We start from the raw sequence: 24,891 nt of genomic DNA on the forward strand, positions 1-24,891 counted from the left end.
ACTTGCTGGAGGAACCCAAAGCTGTGCTCATTATTTCCTGTCCCATTTTCACATCTGTTATTAATAAAATGCCCTGACCAGAGAAACAACTTAAGGGAGAAGGGGTTCATCACTGCAGGAAAGTCACTGAGGCAGGAGCATGAGTCAACTGGTCACATCACGTCCACAGTCAGGAGCAGAGAGGAACAAGTGCACCCACACTGCCTGTCTGCCTGCTAGCTTTCTTCAGTCACAGTGTTCAGGCCTAGAGAATGGTGCCACCACAGTGGGCTGTGTCTTCCAATGTCTGTTAACACTCAACACAATCCCCCATTGAAATGCCAAGGCCAAGCTGTCACAAGAAAGGTAAGCTGCCTTGGTGGTGTCTGTGCCGAGTGTAAAACCTGGAATCTGTTTGACTTGTGGAATACGAGTTGGAAATGAAAAAGTCAAAGTATCTTTATTTGCAGATTATATGATAGTATACATTTGTGAGCCTAAAATTCCACCAGGAAACTTGCAGCTGGTAAACTCTTTCAGCAAGTAGCAGGATATAAAATAAACACACACTAATCAGAAATCTACTTGTACACAAACGACAAACTTTCTGAAAAGAAAGTCAGGGAAACACCACCATTCTTCACAATCAGCTCAAAAATCCAAACTGTCTTGGGGTGACTCTGAGAAGTGAAGGACTTGTATGACCAAAACTTTAAGACATTGAGGAAAGAAGTTGAAGAAGATGTCAGAAGATGAAAATATTCTCCCATGCTCAAGAATTGGTAGGACTAATATAGTAAAAATGAACAGCCTATAAAATACAATTTTGATTCTACCCTTTTTCAGCCTGATAACATTTGTAAAGCTTCTGATATTACTAGAAAAACAGTCTCACAGAAAGCTTCCTGATCCTTTGGTTTTTACACTCTTCTCCCTCTCTTCTGCAATGTTCCCTGAGTCTTACCCATAAAGCCTCATCGACATGACTGCCCACATGTTAGCTGAACAAGGATAACACCTATGTACACAAAAAACTGAATGGGGAAAAGTCCCTGAGGGCTGAACTCTACACAAAGAAACATAGGCAACTGAGGAAAGCTGGGAGGGGTAATAGGTGGTCATCCCCAGGGAAAACACATCACTTGGTTGTTCTGTATCAAACAATCATCCCTGAAAACATACATAAAAGTAACTTTATCCTGACTTAACAGTTAATATTTTAAAATATATATGTATATACATATACATACATGCATACAATAACACTTGGTGGAAAAAGTGGCCATGAATGTTAAGGTTAGGGGCATATGGAAGGATCTAGTTTACAATCAAATTTGACATCAGAGTCTTTAAAGGAAGAAAAACTTGAAATCCAGAATTATGAAGAGAATAGCAGTTACTCCAAACAGATATGAACCCATGAATGACTAAGAATATTATGAACGTGTATTTAATTATACAATCAGTATAATACATTATAATAAATAGAAAAAGCTTCGATATTTCAAAAGTTTCAATATCATTACAATGACTAATGTTTTATGTTTCTTCTTAATGGTGCATGCGTGTGTGCTCTCCCCCTCTCTCTGTGTGTGCGTGTGTGTAGTTATATGCCCTTGTGAGTACTTGATGGCCATGGAAACTAGAAAAGGTGGTCAGATGCTTGAGGCCGAGATTTCAGGCAGTTGTAGAGCACCAGACATGGGAGATAGAGACCCAACTCAGGTCCCCGGCAAGAGTCCTACTAACACCTGAGACATGTATCTCTCCCCCTGGAAATTTCTTACTGTTAACCTAACTAAATTGTGATTTACCTTGCACACACACACACACACACACACACACACACACACACACACACATACACAACAAACCTCCAGGTACGTCTGTATTTCCAGACAGCATTAAATGAGGAGGTAAGTCTCCCCAAATCCATTGATGCATGTCCCAGATTGACTAAAAGAATAAATAATACTGAAATCACCTAAGCACCGGCTTTTCATTTCTTTTTGCAAACACACTGCTGTTCTCCAAGGTCTCTGTCTGGAATGGAGATTCTAGGGTCTTTGCATCTTACTAAAATATTTAGTTAAAATTTCATATATATTCACAAAGCTACACAGAGAAACCCTGTCTCAAAAAAAAAATTTTCATACATATTGCAAAGAAAAAGAAATTACTAGAAAGCAAACAGACATTTCAGAACTGATATGCTGCCAAGAGGAACTGGGAATGAATTGAATTAGTGACTTTACAGGTACCATGATTAACCCTTGGTTTTGTTTGTTTATTTGTTTGTTTGTTTTGAGATGAAAAGGAGGAGGAGTTTGGTTGCAGTGGTTTGAATGTGATGCCCCTCTAAGTTCAGGTATCTCAAAACTTGATGTCCTCTTTTTGACACCATTTGGGTGGTTTAGGTGATTTGGGTTCCTGGAGGAAGTACATCATTGGTTGGAATTTAGGGTTTCAAAGGCCCTGAGCCATTTCCGGTCACTCTCTCTACTTCATGTTTGCTGTCCAAGGTAAGATCCTCCAGCTCTCAGCTTCCTGTTTGCGTTGCTCTGTTTGCCTGTGGCCATGCTCCTCTGCTGTGATTGTGAGGATTCTAATCTTGAAGCCCCAAATAAACACATGCTTCTAGAAGTTGCCTTGGCCATGGTTTTATACCAAAGCAATAGAAAGTAACTAAGAGAAGAAGTTGGTTTCAGGGGTAGCAAATCATGTAGAGATATCTGAGAAGAGGGAATCTGAATTGAGAAGATACCTCCATAGAATGACCTATAGCGTTGGGAAGTCTATGGGACATTGTCTTGATTAACAAATGAATTAGTAAGGCCCAGATCGCCAGGATGGTGCCATCCCTGAGCTAGTGATCCTGGGTTATGTAAGAAAGCTTTCTGAGAAAGGGAAATAGGGCAAGGCAGTAAGCAGAACTCCTGCACACCCTCTGCTTCAGCTCTAGCCTCCAGTTCCTGCTCTGCTTCAGTGGGAGCCCTGCCACTTCGCACTGGAAGTGGATCATGAAGGGAATCCTTTCCTCCATAAACTTATTTTTGTTAGTGTTTCATCACAGCAATAGTCACAAAGTAAGGCACTTGCTAAGCTGAACAATACTGAAAATTAATTGTCTTTTGATTGAGATGGTGAAGTTAAGTCATCTTTATTAATCACTTATGTTCCTTCCCAGGATGCACCTAATTTTATGTTTGACCAGTCTTGCACAAGATAGGAAAGAAATGATTATCAGAAAGATCACACTCAGATGATTGCTGTATTTCATATGCAAACAGTTCAGAATGGTTTTGCTCTTTGCTTTCATACCTGAACATATAAAGGAACATATCTGAATAGAATTGTCCATAATGGGAGAAGCATTAATTGTTGTTAGAAGTGAAAAAACAGATTTTGTTGCTCCATTTGGATTGAACATCCAGCTTAACATAGGCTTGGATTTTATATTGCCAGTAGCTTGGTAGTTGAATAGTTTAAAGGGGGGTGTGTGCATAGCCCAAGCCAGCTAGAGTCCTAGGTGAGTAAGCTGTTCCTCATGCTATACTGTCCCATTGTGAGTCACGTGACCATGACTTCCTTCCTATGGGCCTTATCCCTGGAATCTACTGGGTGAAATATACCCTTGCTCCCGTATAAAGGTTTTGCCTGTCATTTTAACACAAAACAAAAGAAACTGTCGTATAAGTCTGCATTTGTACATTAAGGGTTTACTATTTATTTCTATTTTCTCAGTTTTCTGAATTTAGTACAAAATGTTTTGATCATATTCCATTCCCAGAACTCTTCCCATATATCTATTCCTACTGAACTTTGTACCCTTCCTTTGCTTAAAGCCATCATGTCTGATTTGTTTGTTACAGATTTCCTCAGGAGGCTTATATATTAATGACTTAATCTTTCAGGCTCTTCTACTGGGAATTAAGTTTTAATAGATAAGCCAAACTGTGAGGCAAATGGATCATGCTGCTGTGACATTAGAGGGAATATAAGACCCCATCTTCCTCTCTGTCTGTCTCTCATTCTGCTTTTTTCCTAACAGATGAGTATATTCTCTCAGGAATTTTCCCCCACACATGAAGGGTTCCTCTCAGGCTATCTAAATAAAGAAAGCATATCAATAAGAAATCTGAAACACCAACAGCACAAGTTAATACAAACTGTTGTGTGGAGCGCTGGCTCAGAAGGTGTGACTCCTGGCAGCTGTCTCAGAGGACCCTGCTCTTGCTCCCAGCACCCGTATTTTGGATCACAACCGTCTGGAACTCCAGTTCCATGGGATCCAATGTTGTGTTGCTTCCAAGGGCCCAAACTTACATGCAGGCAACTTACTGTAAAGTAAAAAAAATAAACATTTCATTCATGCTTCATACAAATTAAACATTTTGTGCTAGAATTATGGCTCGGTAGATAAGAGCACTGGTTGAGAGTCTAGAGGATCCAGTTTGGATTCTCAGGACCTCATGGTAGCTCACAGCTGTATGTGACCTTAATTCCAAAGAATCCAAAGCTTTCTTCTGACATCCAGGGGCACTAGGCAAGGTTGGAATATACAAACTTACATTCAATCAGAACATTAATAACACAAAAATAATTTTAAATACTTTAATAATATCAATGTTAATTTTTATAAGTGAATCCTTACAATATGTAGTTATCCAAATGAAAAGCTGCCTGGCATAGGAACTGATAGACAAGATTTTGCTGACTGAGCCATAAACAGCCAACAGAATACACTGTGTATAGAGCCTTGGTGCCCATATGTTCAATCCACACATAAGTGTGACTAAAGACCAGAGTAGCTGGGAATAAATGTCATTCCCTAGGATAAGAAAACTACTTTTGAATATTTGTCTAAGTCTATGTATTGTTCCATATTTATCCACAGTCCTGAATATTAGTTTGTTGAACCCCAGCACACATCTCTTTTCTCATCTCTATGGTTCAGGCACATCAGATTCTCAATCCCAATTAAGAAAGGAATGATTCATTTCCTTTCAATCCACATTTACTATTTCCCTTCCCAAAGCTCTCTGAAATAGACCAATTCCTCTTCCACCTCACAAGAATGCAACTCAAGCTGGGCGTGGTGGTGCATGCCTTTAATCCCAGCACTGGGGAGGCAGACCCAGGTGGATCTGTGAGTTCGAGGCCAGCCTGGTCTACAGAGCGAGTTCCAGGACAGACACAAAAACTGCACAGAGAATACCTGTCTCAAAAAAGCAAAAAAAAAAAAAAAAGAAAGAAAGAAAGAAAGAAAAGAATGCAATTCAAGGGTTCCATTAATAGTAATGATCTGTCCAAGGTATACCTAATTCCTGGATCACAATGGAGACTTTGTTTCCAAAGGCAGAGAACAAGTGCCCTTACCTTTTTTTGAGAGACCATCTCCAAATCCCAAGTTGCAAGAAGTAGGCCTCCATCTAAGATAAGGGGCTATGCGAACTGACCATCCATAAGCGTCCATGTGATTAACAGAAGAATGACTTTAAATCTTGTATAATACACTCATAAGGTGTCTCAAGAGGATGAAATTAGGTTTTGGCATCTGTGATAAAAGACTATACAGAGAAAAATGGGGCAGTTATGTTTGTTTGTCCTACAAGTAATGTTACTTATGAATCCGTAAATACCAAGAGAATTGTGAGTATAGTGCTAAAATGGATGCCACACACTTAATGTGTATTTTCAATGGCAATTTAGTAACATTTAAAATAGCTCATGTCATATTGGGTGGCTTGTAAATACATTCTACTAGAATGAAAGGGTTAATACACAGCACAGAACAATGCTTATATATAATTCCTTTATAATACAAAAGAAAGCACTCTAGATATTTTGAATTATAAAATAGAATAATCTCAGTGGCAATGATACTAAGGAAGACCCCAGAGTAATATGGAGTCATGAAAGAAGCTGGAAGAGTTGAGGTTTGGGGACTCAGAGGGTCTCACCCATAGACCTATTTCCTCCAATAAGCTGGTGGGTTTGGGTCTTTGTGGAAAAGAGTTGAAGACATGGAAACACTGTAGGTTTTGTTATGGTTTTTTTTTTCAGTCTTCTTGAATTACATGGCTCTAACTTCAGCAGGATTAATTTCTTTGAGGCAGTATTTTAAAAGGATCTCACTCTCATGGACAGGTTATCTAGATATTCATTAGTCTTACAATTCACTGAAAACAGAGGTTTCTGGAAATTATGTTGAACAGGAGAGCTGTAGACACCGAGAGTGAAACTCACCAGTATTGGAGTAGGCAGATTGCCATCCTCACACACACTCAGGAGAGACATCCTGAAGAGGTGTCTCTTGATGGGTGGTGATGGGGTGTCAGAATTTACAATGAGTTGCTCCTCACTTGGTAGCCATTGGGTGTCAGAATTTCCAACAAGGAGTTCCTTGTTTGGTGCTGGTGGGTTATCAGAATTTCCAGTGGGGGGTTCCTCATTTGGCACTGGTGGAATTAAACACATGTTGTCTTGGCTGGTATCAGAGCCCCATGTAATCATCAAATTTATTAAAGACATTTTGACATGTTCCTCAGAATCTAAAAAAGAAGAGAAATCACTGTATGTTATAATTGGATTCACTTAACCCTTCCATGCCTTTTCATTTTATAGCTTACATACCTTCTGCATCACCATAATATACAGACAAGAACCAATAATATAACATTTATGATAATGAGACTGCATCCTGAGGGGCATGATATCTAGCGGTATATGGCCCATAATCAGTAATTTCTGGTGTTTGTCTTGAAAGCTATGCATATAGATATTAGAATCTAGCAGTGATGTAGTATACAATCTGAGTCCTCCTGTGTGAATTCTTGACTGAACAGCCATGGGCAGTATTTGAAACTATGGGGGGTACAGCCCCTCGATAGCCCTCTCCCAGGGTCCAGGAAGAATCTACAACCAGCTGATAATCTAATCTTTGACAATATTAAATAAAAATCTATGCACATGAAACTCTTTAGTTCATATGCTTTATTTTTGTGAGTCAGTTCTCTCTCTACATAGTTTCTTTTCTGTTCATATACTTAGCTCCTCACTGTCCCTTCTCTTCCTGTCCTATCATTGTCCTAGTTCCTACTAAGCTCTTTCCATCTCAACCTCATCTTCATCTCTGTCAGTTCCTCTGTCCATCTTCCTCACTTCCTCTCCTGCTCTCAGGACCTGACTCAACCCACCTACAATCTGCAAAAACTCTGCCTTGTTGCTTTCTCCTTGGGCCATGTCACTCTGCTAGGAATCTTGCCTCAATTGCTTCCCTCCACCTGGTATGAAAAACAAAACAAAACAAAAAACCAAAAACAACAACAAAAAAACCTCTTTGTCCTGAGTCACTTGGCCTGTGAGAGGAAGGAGGTTCTGAGCTTCATTTGCACAAGAGATAAAGCTATGCACCTAGCCTGTCTCCAAGGCAGTGTCTCCAGAAGGGTGTTTACCTTAATTCAGGAGACCATTTGCCATTATAGCCTAGGATGTTTGAGAAGAATTTTAGGAAAAATACACTGTTAAAAGTTCTTGGGAAGTTATAAGTGCATATGAAATTAATAGCAGAAGACAGATGATATATTAAAAGCTGAATAACACCAAATACTCCTTGAGATTTGGCTTAATGCTCTCAAAGGCCCTTAGCTTCTTCCAGGTATTAGCTTTTCCATATTTGGCTGAATTTCTACTACATTCCTGTGGCTTGCAGCAGGGAAACTATAATTTAAGAGCAGTATCTGCACGTCATCGCATAGCTTGCCTGACGGTATTTCTCTGACAGTCTTTAGCTTTTCTCCCTTGAACTATGAGAGCAAATCTGAGATCACAGCATAATTCTCCCCTATGGGTATATATGCTATATGAAGACTTCCAAAAGAATATGCATGGTGGTGCACATCTTTAATCCCAGTTCTCAGGAGGTAGAGCCAAGAGGATCTCTGTGAGTTTGTGACCACCCTGCTCTACAAAGCTAGTTCCAAGACAGTCATGGCTGTTAAAGGGAGAAACCCTGACTGGCAAAATTGAGTGACTATTCAGAGTATTGTAATAATCAGTCAGGAGTCAAGATATCAAGGTAAGTGACATTTCTCCACATATTCTCAATTAATTGTATACTTGGCACTTCCAGAATTTACTTCTTACATAAATTCAGTACCACTGTGAAGAAGAAATGACAATTTCCAGGCAGTGAAAACAGGAAAACACCTATAATGTACAGGTGAAGTTTCACTTCCAAATGGTTTTAGTAGACTCCCAATCACTGTGCTGTGGGATGTCTTTCTATATGCTGTGAATATGTGTTGCTCTGATTGGTTGATAAACAAAGCTGTTTGGCCAATGGTGAGTCAGAATAAGGTTAGGCGGGACATTGCAACTGAAGAGAGAGGAGGGGAAAGGAGAGTGGGGCAGATGCTGCGAGCCACCACCGGGAGAAGCAAGACGTGAAAGTAACGGTAAGCCACGAAGCCACACGCCAATGCAGAGATCATTAGAAATGGGCTGAGTTGAGTTGTAAGAGCTAGCTAGTGAGAAGCCTGAGCCATTAGGCCATACAGTTTGTAAATAATATAAGCCGCTGTGTGTTTTACTTGGGACCAAGTGGCTGTGGGACACGAGTGGGAGAGATTCATCCTGACTTTTGGGCCAGGCAGGACCGGAGAAGTTTCCAGCTACACAGCTCTTTGTTGTAAATGATGTTTTCAGGGCTAAATGTGTCTAACTCATAGGTTAAGGTTATAGATCATCTATACTTACCTATAATTCCCTCACTGTGGAGAGGAGCAGTTGGACTTCTGGGCTCTGCATCATTAACTGTGGGGCTTGTCCTCCCACTGGGACAGGGGTTGTCTTCTTGTTCCTTCTCCTCTGTCCCAACACTGTTGGTTGGAGTGTTCAGGGAATTGTAAGCCTTCTCCCCATCAGAGCAAAGCAATGAGCTCTATAATGAGCTCTCATAAATGAGCTCTTCTCCAAATATTTTTGGATAGTTCTCAATAAGGAATTTGACAAGAGAAACCTGTAATAAAACAAGGCAAACACAAAGGGTCTCTGTCATTTTGCATGGTTGTAAATCACATTTGATATATGAGCCTTGAGGCTAAAAGTATGTAGTTCAAAATTCAGAGAAAAAGTCAGCTTCTACAAAATATGGGGGGGTTCTGTTAGAAATATGAAAGAAGATTTTTGAGATCAGATGATAAAATGTGATCATCACAGTGCAATACTATAGAAGAGGATGGTTTCTAGTGCTCCCACTGTGACGGCTACTGTATACTGTTAACTTGAATAACTTTTGTTCCATTTGGAACAGACAAGGATGCTTACAGAAAGGTACAGTTAAGGAGTGAAGACTACCCCTCAGTGTAGGCTCCATCCTATTGAAAGTTCCTACTGGGTGACTAAAAATGAAGAGACAGGCAAAGCCAACTGAGCAACAGCATTCGTGTGTCTCTGGTTGCTCAGTGCAGAGGTAATGCAAACAGCTTGACAAACAGGTTCATTATTATACATAACTTTGTAACTCTATAGCCTTGGTCCCGGGTTTCAGCACCAAAATATAAGTAACTTTGTTGCAATTCTGGGGGTTTGCTTGGGGCTGCTAGGACAGCTGATGGCTGGAGCTGCAAAGAGACAGCTCAGCCCTGGAGGGTTCAGTATCCTGGACACCTCCAGCTGTATAGAACAGCTCTGCCCAGGAGATGTCCCAGACACCTTGAGCTGCTCAGGAGCCCAGGGCCAGGGTGCTACTTTCCTGCTCTGTGATTGGTTGGTTCCACAGGTCAGTTGGCTAGGGACAGAGATGGCTCTGATCTGAGCCTGTGTTTCCTTTACTGGGCTTTCTTAGCTTTTTGACACTAATTCCAAGGTCAGGGCACATTTCTTTCACTGACTCAGATTCTAGGGACCAAGAGTGTTTCTTTGGTACTGGTTTCAGAGTTAGGGCATGTTTCCTTAGTTCTGAATTTGGGGATAAGGTGTTCATCTCTCTGGCTCAGGTCCCAAACCCAGGCTGTGTTTCTTTCCCTGGTCTTGGGCTCCAGGGCCAGGATGCTACTTTCCTACTCTGTGATTGGTTAGTTTCACAGGTCAGTTGTCCAGGAGCAGAGATGACTCTGATCTGAGCCTAACTGTATTTCTTTCTGCCCTGATCTGAGCCATCTTTCCCTAGTTCTGGGCTCCAGGGTCAGGGTGGGTTTCTTTAGCCAGCCCCCCTTTCCCTACAATTATATTGGGGAAATATTTGATGTAGGGCCTATTTGGAGTGAATTGGGTAATTGTGGATCTGCAATGACAGGTTGTTTGGAACTCTTTCTCTTCTGTTCATTGATTCTACACAATATGAGAAAAGATGTCCTGAGTCAGGCCTTCCTGTGATGTACTTCTTAGAGGTCCAAGCGCAATTGCTCAGTCAATAGTTAATCAGAAACTCAAATACTGAGAGTCCAAATAACCATTTGGTCTTTATACTAAATAAATTCTGGTATTTTGTTATCATATTTGAAATGTGCATGCCATAGGAAAGTGTCTCTAATCCAACCATAATCAGCAACAAGAGGCCAAGGATATATTTGATCACACTAACCATGTCTCAGAACAACATATCTGATAAAACAATCCATATTGCCTTTGTTTAGTTGGGAAACCACCTTGAAAACAAGTAGAAATTCACACATTCCTCAATGACGACATCAAGAATTCAGTCTTGATTTTCTACCCCAGCATCCATGTTTTCTTATCATTTCACAATATTAGCTCTCAGTTGGGTTAGTCTAACAACATTCTAAATCATAATTGACAAAGGACTGAGTCACTGAGCTCAAATACCCATTTAAATTCTACTTATTCAAAATCCACAAATGATTCTTCCTCTCCAGATGAATGAAAATCAAAGGTGCACTCATTTAAAAAACAAAAACAAAAACAAACAAACAAAAAATCAAACTCCAGACTCTCAGAATAATCCTGTGTTCCTGTCTCATTGTGAAGACTTGTTTACTCTAGACATAAAATTTATGTCTCATTACCTTTTTGGTGATATCTGCCAATCTTGAGTTGCCAGAGCTAGGCAGGCATAGAATACACAGGGCTATGCAAATGGCTAAATTAGAAGATGTCATGTGGTTGAATTCAGAGTTTCTCTCAATTTTATATAATATTCCGAAAAGTGGTTTCAAAAGAATGATATTTGGTTGGGGTAGTTGCTCTAAAAGACTGAACACAGAAACAAGTTATTTAAAAACAATAAATTTTACTCATGAAATTGTAAATATGAAGAAAGGGAACAGAGTAATTCTATCTTATTCATGGTCCCCTGAGAATAAAATGGAAGGAGGAATGTGTCCTATAAATTATGCTTGCAATATCTCCCCAAAGTCAGAAAAAAAGAACAAATTTAATTGATATGTACACACACACACACACACACACACACACACACACACACACACACACACACGTTACATAATGCTGAGATTAAAAGCATGGGCCACTGTGACTCCCCAAGTCATACTTCTCCTTTCACAATGTCTTCTGTGTTTGTGAACAATTGAAACCTTTTGTTGTCAGTCAATATGTTTAGTAAATAATTCTGTGGTATAGGATCTAATGTTTCTAAGCAAACATTATTCCTCCTTTTGTTGGTGTTGCTCAAGAAATTAGTGAATCATTACCTCTGCACTGCAGCTACTTTCTTCTCTTCATACACTTGGTCGAGGACACCAAGCCATTCATCATATAGTCTAGATGTCAGCACACTTCCTGGTATATTTCTTAGAAACTCCTGACATACATAGAAAAAATATTTTGTGGAAAATATATGTCATTCAAAATACTTTCAACTATAAAATTCAGCTTAGTTCCAACTTCATTCTTAGTTCCCAACCTATCCCCTAGTTGGAACATAGTCTGACATGTAGACCCACTAAGTTTTGTCCATCGAAACTAGAAACCTAAGAGCAGATTTTGGGTAGAGCACACTAGCACACTCTTAAGAGATCAATACCTCATCTCAACTCTTACGTTCAAATGACAAACATACACATTATAGTAATTTCTTCATGATCAAGGAGTTTTTGCTTCTCACCCTAATGGTTCTGAAACAAGTGATCTAACTGCATGGACCCATGCACTCAGAAGCCGAGGTTGGGTGAGCCTGGACTTTCTTTTATGTGCTGCGTTCTCCAAGAGAAAATGCTTGTAGTAACATTATTGTAGAATATTATTTTAAGGTGTGTTATTTTTGTTTATGTTGCATTTGCTTAACTCTGTGAAACTGTTACTGTGCCTGTCTAAAACACCTGATGGCCTAATAAAGAACTGAACAGCCAGGAGTGAGACAGGAGAGAGAAATAGGTGGGGCTGGCACTCAGAAAGAATACATAGAAAGAGAAATCTGGAAAGGGGGAGATCAAGGAGCCAGAGAATGATGAGACCTCCAGGGGCTAGCCACCCAGCTACATAGCAAGCCACAGAGTAAGAATGAAAGTAACATATACAGAAGTAAGAAAAGGAAAAGCCCAGAGGGGAAAAGGTAGATGGGATAATTTAAAGATAAGAAAAGCTGGCAATAAATAAGCCAAGCTAAGGCTGGGCATTTATAATTAAGAATAAGCCTCGTGTGTGGTTTATTTGAGAACTGAGTGCCCCCTCCCCCCAAAAAAAGCAAAACAACAACATAACATCCTCTAAGTGGCAGAGGAAATGGAATGTGTGTCTTTGTATAGTGACTGTCAAATAAATATCTCAAAACTGAGCAACAATATGGTTGCTTAAACAATATTCCTGAACAAAAATATCATCCTAAAATAGCACTAACTTGGGATGGGGAAATCACATGAAGCCAGACTTCTAGATATAGAACTACAGACACATAAATACTTATGGTGATATTTTATTTGTATTAAAATGTTATTTGTATGTTAATAAATAAAGTTGCCCGGGGGTCAGAGCTATTAGCAAGCCATAGGAAAGCAGGGCAGTGGTAGCGTACGCTTGTAATTCCAGCACTTGGTAGGCAGAGCTGGGTAAGTCTCTGTGTGTTCAGGGATACAGCCATTATTGGATACACATGCCTTTAATCTTAATACCAATCATGGAAAACCTGGAGGCCTATACAGACAGGCCGTGAGGAGGCGGTCATGTGGTTGGGTTTACAACCAATGAGAAGGCAGGACAGGAACTCTATATAAAGACTTTAACACAGGGGTAGCTCTGGTTCGGAGAGGTAGGACCACCGCAGGAGGAAGGGTAAGGTTTTAGCTCTTAGCTCTGACCTCTTGGCTTTCTTCTTTGCATTGGTTCTGTGTTTCTTATTTAATAAGAAGGTTGGATACATCTACAAATACTACTGAGAGTGGAAAAATTAGTCTTCCTCAAAGATGAACCCCCTAATTGGTAATCCAATACCAATTGGTGGCTAAGAAATAGCGCATATACTGCTAACCATAAGTGGACTCATCAGGTGGTTTTAACATTTTTATGAATGTATATGTATATATGTATGTAATAACAAAAATTAAAGAAAATGGACCCTGTATTTGAGAGGAAGTGGGAAGTTGATGGGAAACATGAGGACTTAGAGCAAGGAAAAGGAAGGCATGAAATGATGTAATTTCAGTTGAATTTTAATAGTAACATGAAAGTATCATTTTATGGGGCTGAAGAGATGGCTCAGTGATTAAGAATGCCAGCTTCAAAGCCATGAGGACCTGCATTTGGATCTCAACATTGCATGAGAGGGAGACAGGAAAATCATGGGATCTTACTGGCTATGTGTAGCCAAAGTATATGTGGAGGAGATACATGCTCTACTAAGGAAGAAAAACCCGCCTCTCAGGAAAAACTTAGAGTGACAGAGAATGTTGGAAACTGGTAACAAAACACACCTGACGAGGCATGGACACAAGGTGACACCCATGTGCCTGTATAAATAACCCTCCGTACCCTATTATTATTTTGAAACCTGTTTTGCATGAGGAACAGAGGAATCAAATAACGATGCTTAGTCACATTCCCCTTCACTGTGACAGGTTTGTGCTTGAACCCTTCTGTTGTGAGCATCACAGGAACCTTTGGCTTATCAGATTTCTGTCAGTCCTGTCTACTGCCCTTCAAGAGTACACACGATGCAGGAAACTACTCACACAGATTGGGAGGAATCCTGAGTGCAGAGGATGCGAGGACTCTCCCTACCTTGAAGATAGACGCCACAACAGGGACACTTTCGTGGTTCAAGTTCACGTCTGTCCCGGGATCCAGCCTTTCTTTTAGGGCTAGGAATGCTCTTATTTTGCCAGGTGTGCTGAAGATGCCTTCAGTGATTGGCCCCCTTACACTAATAAAGGAGAGTATGTCCTGAGAGAAGAAAGAGAAACACCCGTCACTCCACTGGCAGCACAGAGCAGGGTTTCCTTCTTCTTGAGAACCAGGCTAATGGTGTGCGCAGGTGCAATGCCAGAGCTGGTGTGGATGAAGAGGACCTTGGCCTGGTTTTGGTGCTTCTATCTCCTGTTGTACCCATCCCACCCTAGCGTTAACCCTGAGACCTCAGGCAATGTTTATTTGTAATCAGATTTTCCACTACAGCAAAGTGATTTAATCCAACTTTTCCAATACACGGTTTGTGGCCAATAGCCCTCTCTTACCTTCCTATTCTTAAGCCAACGATTTGATGCACACTTGCTTCTCCACTTGATGATAGAATCGAAGCGGGGAGGCATTTAGGAGAAGCAGGATTTTGTCCTCAGGACAGCCAGAGAAGAACCATGTGAGACCTACCAGAATTGCTGTGGGTAGATTGCCATCCTCACAAATGGCAGTCAGATCTTTTCTGAAGATTTTTCCTGTCTTCACAACTGGCAGGGCTGTGCACACTTGGTCCTCATGGGGCACAGAGCCCTTGTGGAACAACCAGCATATGAAAGGCCGTCTTCTCTTAACTGTTGGCTCCTCTGTATCTAAAGAGGAGATGAGATCATTACACGGAGTAGTTTCATTTACGTAACCTTTGTCGCAGATCCCCAGTTTATAATGTACCTGTTGCAATGCATACAAAGAGGTTATCATTTCTGATATAAAATTCCCCACATTCTTAAGTTGATTACTCATCCTGTCGTGTGTGTGTGTGTGTGTGTGTGTGTGTGTGTGTGTGTGTGTGTGTGTGTGTGCATTCTTCTTCTCTATACTCTACACTGTTGTTAATCTCAGAGACTTGATCTGAGTGTTCTTTGGTGGGAATTCTCACAACACAATGTTGTCTAGCCCCCACATTACATCATGAGGTACTTGATAGCCAGTTGAACAAGCTTCCTGAGTTATGTACCATCAGAGGCCTCAGTGGTCATTTCCTTTTTCACAGCCACCCTCACTGGTATTCAGATCAAGCTGTGTTCTTGTCCTCCAGTGTCATAGTGTCCCATTCTTAGGTTTCTTGCTGAGCTTTTTGAAGAACCACTGTCAACTCTCTTTCATCAGCAGCAGATGCCCTCATGAGAAAGTGTACATGACTACGTTTGTCCAACAGACTCTGGGCCCACGCCCCCACTGTGTTAATTCAAAGCTGAGATCAAAGTTTCTTCTTCTCTTCTGAGATTGCTTTTAGAATATTGGACGATAGTGAAATCTTTAAAAAGTTACAACAAACACATTAACATTAAACAAAGGAGTCCCAGAACAAAACACAAAATACACAGTCTTTCTCAGCATACAATATACTGGTTGGCTTTCCAATACCAAATAGTCAGGTCTTAAAACACAAGTGATATCATTCAGATTGAGTAAGATGTGTGAGTGAGTGAGTAAGTGAGTGAGTGAGCATGTGCGTGTGTGTGTGTGTGTGTGTGCACATGTGCTTATACATGTATATATGTAATAATTTTTTAAAAGACAAAAATTTGAAAGCAACCTCAGTGGTTCATGGGAGGTTTTGGAGAAAGGAGAGGAAAGGGGAAAATAATGAAAGTATAGTATAATTTGAAAAATATTTAAATAAATTCAAAGGCCCCAGTATACAAATGTTAGGTCCACTCAGATCCAAAGACATATATAAAACACAGTTGTTTTGTGAACTGAAATGAGATTAGAGACTGGGCTCTTATCCTAAGACCATTTCTACCCAAGTCCAGAACAGATGATCTCCCCTTCCACTTTCATTACAGGTTTGTCTAAGTGTAGTGATTAGGACATTTTTTGCTCTGATCATGAAACCACATGATGGGGAACATATGGGGATCCAGGTCTTAGAAATCATATTCTAATGGGACCAAAGGTGTATGCACACATGGTTATGTGTAGACAGTATCTTGGCATACTTATGGTGACAATCTGCCTGGAAGAGTGGAATGTTCTCCCTATGGACAAGCTGAGTCTTGCAGCACTTAGAATTCTCTCAAGTCTGGCCTGTGGTGTGTTGTTTGGTTTTTGATTTTGTTCCTTATAGTGCCCCTTTCCAAGCAAGAAATGACACTATGCATTGATATTGTATGCAGAACAGAAACTGGAATTGAGAAAGGCCACTTGAAGGAAGGTCAGGGACTCACTGCTCTGCTTCTGGCTTCTTGCTGGATCTCTGGGCTTTAGGATGAATCGCCCCTATAGATCTGGTTGTTCCACATACAGCCCAGGCAGGGCAGGAAAAGCTGTGCACTTTCTTGATTTCTGTCGTCGACTGACAGTATTTTGAATGTTTCTCATTATGATGTCATAGGGATGCTCATGCTCTATGAGAAGAAAATACAAATGTGAGTTGAAACTGAGGGTAATGAATGTGAGCAAACCTGCCAATGTGCTTTAGCATGCACTGTTATATTGGATTTCTCCTTGTGCTTCTCGACCAAGTAGATTGTACACGCAGATCGTCAGGAGCCTCCCTGGGATACTCTGATGAGGTAAAGATGTGTAAGCCGAGAACTCTAAAAACAGAAAACTTTCAACTTGTCACTTTGTTTGAAGAACATAGGCCCATCAGCGCACTGTGTAAGGGGACTTTTGCTGTGCTCCTTGTGACAGTTTTAAGGCCTGCTGGTTTCTGTCTTGAAAACACAGAAGCCTCCTGGACACACAGCAGTTGTTTACCACTCAAGGGGGCACGAACCTGGGACATGGGGCCTTAACATGAGGTGGACTAAAGTCTCACGAAGTAGCCAACTTTACTGAGAGCATCAGACAATTGATATCTGAGGGAGAAGAAGAGTCTCCTGAGCAAAGTGCACAATCACAAGGACAAGCTGCACGTGGCAAAAATACTTTCCATAGAGGCTGAAGAGTAACAGCAGCTGGAGTGAACTCACTCCTATCTGCTACACCTGGGAAGAGCACAAAATCACATGCCAAAACATTTCCGTGTTTTTGATGAAACTGAAGTCACAAGACCTTTGTCTTGGTTTCGTGGAGTTTTCTCACAAGCACTCAGAATTTCCCTCTCATGACTCCATTCTTGGACTGTGTTCTGACAGCAACTGTGGGCTAGAACTACATCTACAAAATTGGAACTAATGTAGAGATGTTTTCTTTGCTCTCCCATGTTTTACATTTTTCTTCTCTAAAGGAACCTTAAAGAGTCTGTGCTGGGATGTGGATATGGTTTTCTGGGAAGGATGAAATCTTGCCCTTGTCCATTTCTGATGAATCACCAACATAATTAAGCTCTTGCTTTACCTTTCCTTCTGACACAGATACAGTGTCAGTGCTACAATCAGATCAAGAGTTACAGTAACATTTAAATTAGTAGACTCTAGAAGCTTCCAAGGGATCAATATGGAACAATCTAGGCATGAGTATACTTACTTGAGTATGGCCTGTGGGTTGAAATACACATTCAAAATGAATGCTGGGAAATCAACAAGACTGCTAAGTTCTTGGGATTTCTGAAGCATCCATGATATGCAAAGCTCTTCCAAACCTTAGAATTAAAATATTACCAAGTTGACACCTTTCAGTAATTTATTTTGTAATAAGCCCCCCACATTTGTCTTATCATTGACTGAGAACTGTAATTGTATCCACCTTATAAAAAGCAAAAGGACCAGACATTTTTGGCACATGTCTGTATTCCCAGCACTCATGTGATGGTGACAGTGAGGGTCAGGATTCCCTTACCTGCCTGGGCTCCACATCAATACCCTGTGCCATAAAGAAAAAAATATCAAAGATGTAGGTGGGTTACTCCCCCCATATTGCCCAGTGTACTAAAACCCGGAAAATAAGTATTTATAAAAATTAGTCTGATTTCTGTACTTTGAGTAACCAAGAATGTCCCCAGAGATTGTTCTCAGGATACATGAGAAAGGTTTGAACAACAAGGCAATGTTCTCTCATCTCCAACAGACATCCTCACTGTTACTTGTCTAAGGGATACTACATGTCTTAGATGTCTTAGAACATCACCTTTTCAGTATCTTTTGAAGGTCAGCCTCAAGAGCAGACTTGGTAATCTCAGATTTTTAATTCTTATCCAAATGCTTCAGATAATTCTTCTATTACTATTACCTATGTGTCAATAATCTTGTGGAAAAATTCCAGAAAAATGCAACATAAGGAATAGCAGGTGATTCAGTCAGGAAGGCTCCCAAAGTCTGAACAGAATATCTGTCATTCAATGAGGTCATAGAGAGATGTGAACTGACTATATTTACATGGATTCAGAGAAATGGCTAAATTTCACATTTTCATGCCAAAACAGAAGCTACATAGTTTGGAGTAAACAGAATATTTTTTAAAGTTTTTAAATTTAGTTTTAGACTTATTTATGTATGTGTTTTTTTCTCACATGTGTATCTGTGCACCATGTTGTACCTGGTGCCTGAGCAGATCAGAAGAGGTAATCACATCCCCTGAAATTCGAGTTTTGGATGGTTGTGGGTGTTGTGGATCAAAACCAGCCCTTTTGCAAGAACAACAAGTTAGTAAGTGCTCTTAATCACTGAGACATGTCTCTAGCCCCTAGCATTGTCTTTAATCTTCAATGAATGAAAATTAAAATTTTTTTATTTAGAATCAAGAAATCCAAAGTCTTGTTTTGTTTGTCTTTTTAGGAAAATTCTGTTTCTCAGGTGGAAATGCACAGGAAAATTCCAGGGTTTTTTTCACCAGACCATAGACCGTTGCATAAAAAGATAGTATCATGTGACTAGGTTCTATTAAATAGTTGGTAATTGTGAATTAAATGAATGAAATAATGTTTAAGTTATTTTCTTTTAATGTTGATTTAACTTTAAGAATGAATGACAAAAACATTGAGAATTCAGGGTGAAAACATTGCCTTGGTCAGCCCTCTTTAGTTTTCCCTGTTACTTACCTTGGAGTAGGCTTGGGGCTTCTTGGAGGCCACGACAGAACCACAGTTGATAATCTTGAGCACTCTGGGGGCACAAAAAGAACCAACCATCACAGATAGTCTTTCACAGTGGATTCTTTAAGAATACCTTTCCTCACCATTCCCAGCTCTCCAGCAGGAAAATTTTTAGGATCACTATTAATGATGTGTCTTTTGACTACAGGTTTGAGTCACCTGCAATGATTTCAGGAGAAAACGCTTGGGTACTTGGCTTGCCTTTCTGATGGAGCCTAGATCTATTGATCCACAATAGAATGTGAATGTCCATGGGATAAAAAATTATATTCACCCATCAACAGTTACCAAGAAAAAGGTTATTCCAAGATCTGTTACATCTGTTTGTCCACATGTGTGTGGAATATTGAACTTTGACATGAAATGCCCACACAACCTAGTACCCAGAGAGCCACACAACCTCAGTGCCTATGATTTCTTGAGCAAAGTATCCTTTGAAAGAGTAAGGCTGGGCAAAATAGACAAAAAACAGAGAGGCTTTGAGGATGCCTAGGAGTAAAAACAAATTTTGGCTTTCATTCAGAGATGTCCAATCTGTGGAGAGGAAGTACATGTGTCTAACCTAGAAAATAGACCAGATGCTGAAAACAAGCTCCACAACACAATTACTGTACACAGTGCTATGGATCCATTTGGAACAACTTTCTAAATGGAGTATTCTGTTGAAATATTTAGCACCCTACTATAGTGGGTAAAGTAAAAATATGCTTTAACTGGAGTTATCATTAATTGTACTTTATTGTTGATTCTGGATTAAAAACAGTTGCATTGCTCTGCAGAAGTCTTAATTATTAAAACGAGCAGACATACACATTCAAGCAAACGAACACACCACTACCACCACCCCCAACACACCATGGGAGTGAGAGAAAGAGAGAGGGACATAGACCCAGGGAAAGACATACATAGACCCAGGGAGAGACAGAGACAGAGAGAACAATACAGAGAAATCATACAAACTCACAGGAGGTGATAGAGAGGGTCATATACACATACAGAGAAACATATACACAAAGAGAGACATAAATACAGAGACACATATTTACACAAAAAAGACAAAGTTAAACACAGATATGTATGCAGAGAGAAAGAAGAACTGAGATAAAAATAGACACATACACATAAATATTAAGAGAGAAAAAGAACACATCCAAACACAACATCTACATCTCCACACACAGAGAAGTGAAAGAAGAAGGAATGGGAGAGGAGAAGGAATTAGATACCAAATATGAAGTGCAATATAATCAAAAAATAAAAAAGAAGAACATCATTCCCTCTATGATTGGCAGTCTTTAAATTTGATGTGTGCATATAACCAAATAATCTCAATTATTTTTTATAATAGAAAATGTAAATTGCCTAGGGAGACTAAAAGTATAGCTCAAAACCATTGAGCTATGAGTTTCATTTCACATGAACCTTAGACAAATATTCAAGAAAAATGTCCCTCTAATTTATCATTTTATCTTAGATGCTTCAGTTCTAAAAGGAGATTGTAAAATATGATTTGTAAATTTATCATGATCAAGTGTCTTCTGTATATCTTTATATGCACATTTGCACATATGTAGATCTCAAAAAAAGCTCAAATTTAAGTCAAAATAGCTTGAAAGTAACTTACAGGATTTCCTATCATAGGTAGCAACTTCTTCATAACATCATTCACAGTTTCCAAGTCTGTTGTTGTTACATATAAAGGTTATAAAAAGTGCAGAGAAAATGCTATAAAATAACTTAAAGGCACACGATTAGTTATTGTCTAATCATCACTTATAATCTATGGGCTCTCATGACAACTCTAATGTAGAATAAGTATCTTGTTTTCTTCCCTTTATATACCATAACGCTGGAAAACTATAAGTCTAACATATTTATCTTCAATTTAAGTACTTGGGTACTGGGTATTCAAACACAGCAGGTAACTGGTTTTTATGATAAAGGCAGACTGTGGAGCCATGGGTGCTGGAACTCAGCATTCTGAATTTTCTTTCCTTATTGGGGGTGGGGGTTAAAAAGAGGGTTGATGCCTTTCCTTCCACCCCAGCTCTGCCTCCATCATGTTACATCTTTATTTTCATGCACAGCATGTGTGCAGGTCTAAGAAAGTCAGGATAAGAACTGGCTGCATCTTTTCTTTCTCTTCAAAATACCAATATGGATGAGCACTTTCTCCATGTCAGGCTTTGCAAATAGATGATATTCAGTGTAGAAATCTGCTGAGGTCATAAATTCAGCTACACTGAGCCTGACAGAAGAGAAAGTAGGAAGTGGCCTTGAAAGCATTGGCACAGGGACCACTTGCTAAATATAACACCAGTAGCACAGACACTGAGAGCAACAATTAATAAATGGGGCATCCTAAAACTGAGAAACTTCTGTAAAGCAAAGGACACAATAAATAAGACAAAACAACAGCCTACAGAATGGAAAAAGATCTTCATCAACCCCACGTCTGATAGAGGGCTGATCTCTAAAATATATAAAGAACTCAAGAAACTAGACATCAAAATACCAAACAATCCAGTTAAAAAATGGGCTACAGAGCTAAACAGAGAATTCTCAGAAGAAGAATCTCAAATGGCCAAAAGACATTTAAGGAATTGCTCGACATCCTTAGTCATCAGGGAAATGCAAATCAAAACAACTCTGAGATACCATCTTACTCCTGTCAGAATGGCTAAGATCAAAAACACTGAAGACAGCTTAAGTTGGAGAGGATGTAGAGCAAAGGGAACACTCCTCCACAGTTGGTGGGAGTGCAATCTTGTACAGCCTTTTGGGAATTAGTATGGTGACTTCTCAGAAAATTGAGAATCAATCTATTTCAAGACCCAATGATATAACTCTTGGGCATATACCCAAGGCAGATGTAGAGAGCCATGCACGGCCGCGCCTCAAAGATGGCACCAGCGTCCAGCTTCCGCCTTCCCGATGGCAGGTGTTCTCTGGGATAAACAACTCCTTATTTGGCTTGGGCGTGGAATCTGGCTTGCTTGCGTATGTCTGTCCCTATCGGCATTGTCCACGTGGCACTACGGGGTTGGTTGCCCAGTGGCTATAAAGGGCGTGGGCTGGCTTTCCCCGGGGTCAGAGGATTGTTCAAGGTTCCTGAATATACTGCTTGGAGAAGAGCCTGGTGTTGTGTCTTCCTTGCTGGTCGAGGCAGACGCGACAGGCAGACTCAACCATACCACAAGGACACTTGCTCAACTATGTTCATAGCAGCATTATTCATAATAGCCAGAACCTGGAAACAACCTAGATGCCCCTCAACTGAAGAATGGATAAAGAATATGTGGTACATACACACAATGGAGTATTACTCAGCTGTAAAAAAAAAAAAAATTACATCATAAAATTTGCAAGCAAATGGATGGAACTAGAAAATATCATCCTGAGTGAGGTAACCCAGACTCAGAATGACAAATATGGTATGTACTCACTCATATGTGGATACTAGATGTAAAGCAAAGGATAACTAGACTACAACCCACAGCTCCAGAGAAGCTAGGTAACAAGGAGGATCACAGAGGGACGCATGGATCACCTTAGGAAGGGAAAATAGATTAGATCTCCATGAGTAAACTGGGAGGTGGGGGCAGTAGTGGGGAGGGGATGGGGGATGAGTACATGAGGGAACAGGATAGTTGAGCTGGGGGAGGGATGGAGTGGGAGAGCAATGTAAGTGATATCTTGATAGAGGGAGACATTATGGGGTTAGGGAAGTTCCCAGGAATCCACAAGGACCAGCCCAGCCTAAACTACTAGCAATAGTGAAGAAGGTGCTTGATCTGGCCTACTGCTGTAATCAGATTGGTGAATACCCTGTCATCATGGAGCCTCCATCCAGTAACTGATGGAAGCAGATGCAGAGATCCATACTAAGCAGCAGGCCAAACTCTGGGAGTCCAGTCGAAGAGAGGAAAGAGGGATTATATGAGTAAGGGGGGTTCAAGATCATGATGGGGAAATCTACAGAGACAACTGAACCAAGCTCGTAGGAGAAACTCACGAACTTTAGACCAACAGCTGTGGAACCTGCATTGGACCAGACTACGCCCTCTGCATGTGGGAGACAGTTATGTAGCTTGCTCTATTTGAGGGGACCCTGGCAGTGGGATCAGGATCCATCCTTGGTGCATGAGCTGCCTTTTGGAGCCCACTACCTATGGTGGGATGCCTTGCTCAGTCTAGATGCAGGGGGAAGTGGATTGGTCCTGCCTCAACTAAATGTACCAGGCTTTACTGACTCCCCATGGCATCCTTTACCCTTTTGGAGGAGGGGATGGGGGGCTGGGTTGGTGGGGAGGAAGGCTGGAGAGGAACGGGAGGAGGAAATGAGTGGGGGATCTATGGTTGGTATGTAAATGAATAAAAAGTTTTCTTAAATTAAAAAAAAATCTGTTGAGGTGATAGATCCAGAAGATTTTAGAAATGAAACCCCATCTCTCAATACTCTTAAGAACAATGTGCTCATAGTATTAGCTCTTTACTGCCTCTCACGTTGAGAATCTTCTCCAAAGATCTAGGAAGACAGTGTATAGGAAATAGAATGAAACTAATTGATAAGAATCTGAGTTGATAGCACTGATATAGTGGAATTCTAATACATCTTTATAGAATACGACAATCAATAGATAGGTATAGTTTTATGCACATGGTTTCTTTAACATCAGATATATCTGCAATAAGGATTGTAGGAAGACTCTAGGAAACTGTCCTTTAAAGGAGAAAAACAACACAGGTGCCCGCTCCCTATCCTTAACAACACTGAAGCAAGGTGAAAGGAACCACTCCATAAGCCACCTCTTTCAAGGCAATTTCATTTATTATCCTTTAACTATTAGGCATAACCGACTAACTTGAAAATAAGTGTGTGTGCAGTGCTGAAGATTGATGCCAAACTTTTCTGTAACATGCCAGGTTAATTGAATTTTATGAACAAGGACATCTTACACTCACTGATTTAACATCTTACTAACCATAGAATATATATATATGAGAGAGAGAGAGGAGTAATATCTTTAACGATAAGAAAAGCTTCTGATATTTTGGTGAATGTGTGAAAACTCTTCTCAATAATTTTAAAACAGTGAAGTATTTTTTACAAAAAATATTGTGTGATGGGCTAATAGTGTTTTAATTCACATCATTAGAAGATATTGTATTTTCAAAGCATTTGGAACATATTAAGATCTAAATAATGATTGCAGGGATGTGTACATTCCTTCCTGATGGTGATTTTGTTCATAAAACAGTCACATTTCAAGAGACAGAGTCTATATAAAGAAACTATTTCTGAAAATAGGGTTTTTGGGAGAATTAAAAATGAAAATATAACATAGTTTTGCTGTGTATGTTAAAATATTACTTGACACATAAAGAACCAGGGATATGTAAATAATTCTTAAGAATGAAGACCAACCTCATAATAGGTCACATGTTGAAACTATGAGGAGTAATAAGTTTTTATAATTATGCTTAATGATATAAAGGAATTATTTTTAATGTTAAAAATAACTATAGCCTCAGATAGAAATATAAAGTATAATAATAAT

At 40.0% G+C, this 24,891-nt stretch overlaps 1 protein-coding gene across 1 annotated transcript in view; it reads right to left on the reverse strand.

Moving 5' to 3' along the window:
- Positions 1–560: 560 nt before the first annotated feature.
- Positions 561–24,891, reverse strand: part of LOC128105890 (rho GTPase-activating protein 20-like) — a 34,733-nt gene continuing 10,402 nt past the window's right edge. The window contains 10 exon segments of the mRNA XM_052731201.1: positions 561–689; positions 6,229–6,533; positions 8,740–9,001; positions 11,010–11,196; positions 11,655–11,764; positions 14,176–14,337; positions 14,761–15,018; positions 16,594–16,700; positions 19,277–19,340; positions 20,955–21,017. Coding sequence (XP_052587161.1) covers positions 561–689; positions 6,229–6,533; positions 8,740–9,001; positions 11,010–11,196; positions 11,655–11,764; positions 14,176–14,337; positions 14,761–15,018; positions 16,594–16,700; positions 19,277–19,340; positions 20,955–21,017 — 1,647 coding nt within the window.

Source organism: Peromyscus californicus, unplaced genomic scaffold (genome assembly GCF_007827085.1).
Source record: "Peromyscus californicus insignis strain IS unplaced genomic scaffold, ASM782708v3 Scaffold_9__1_contigs__length_137607984, whole genome shotgun sequence".
Lineage (NCBI taxonomy): Eukaryota > Metazoa > Chordata > Mammalia > Rodentia > Cricetidae > Peromyscus > Peromyscus californicus.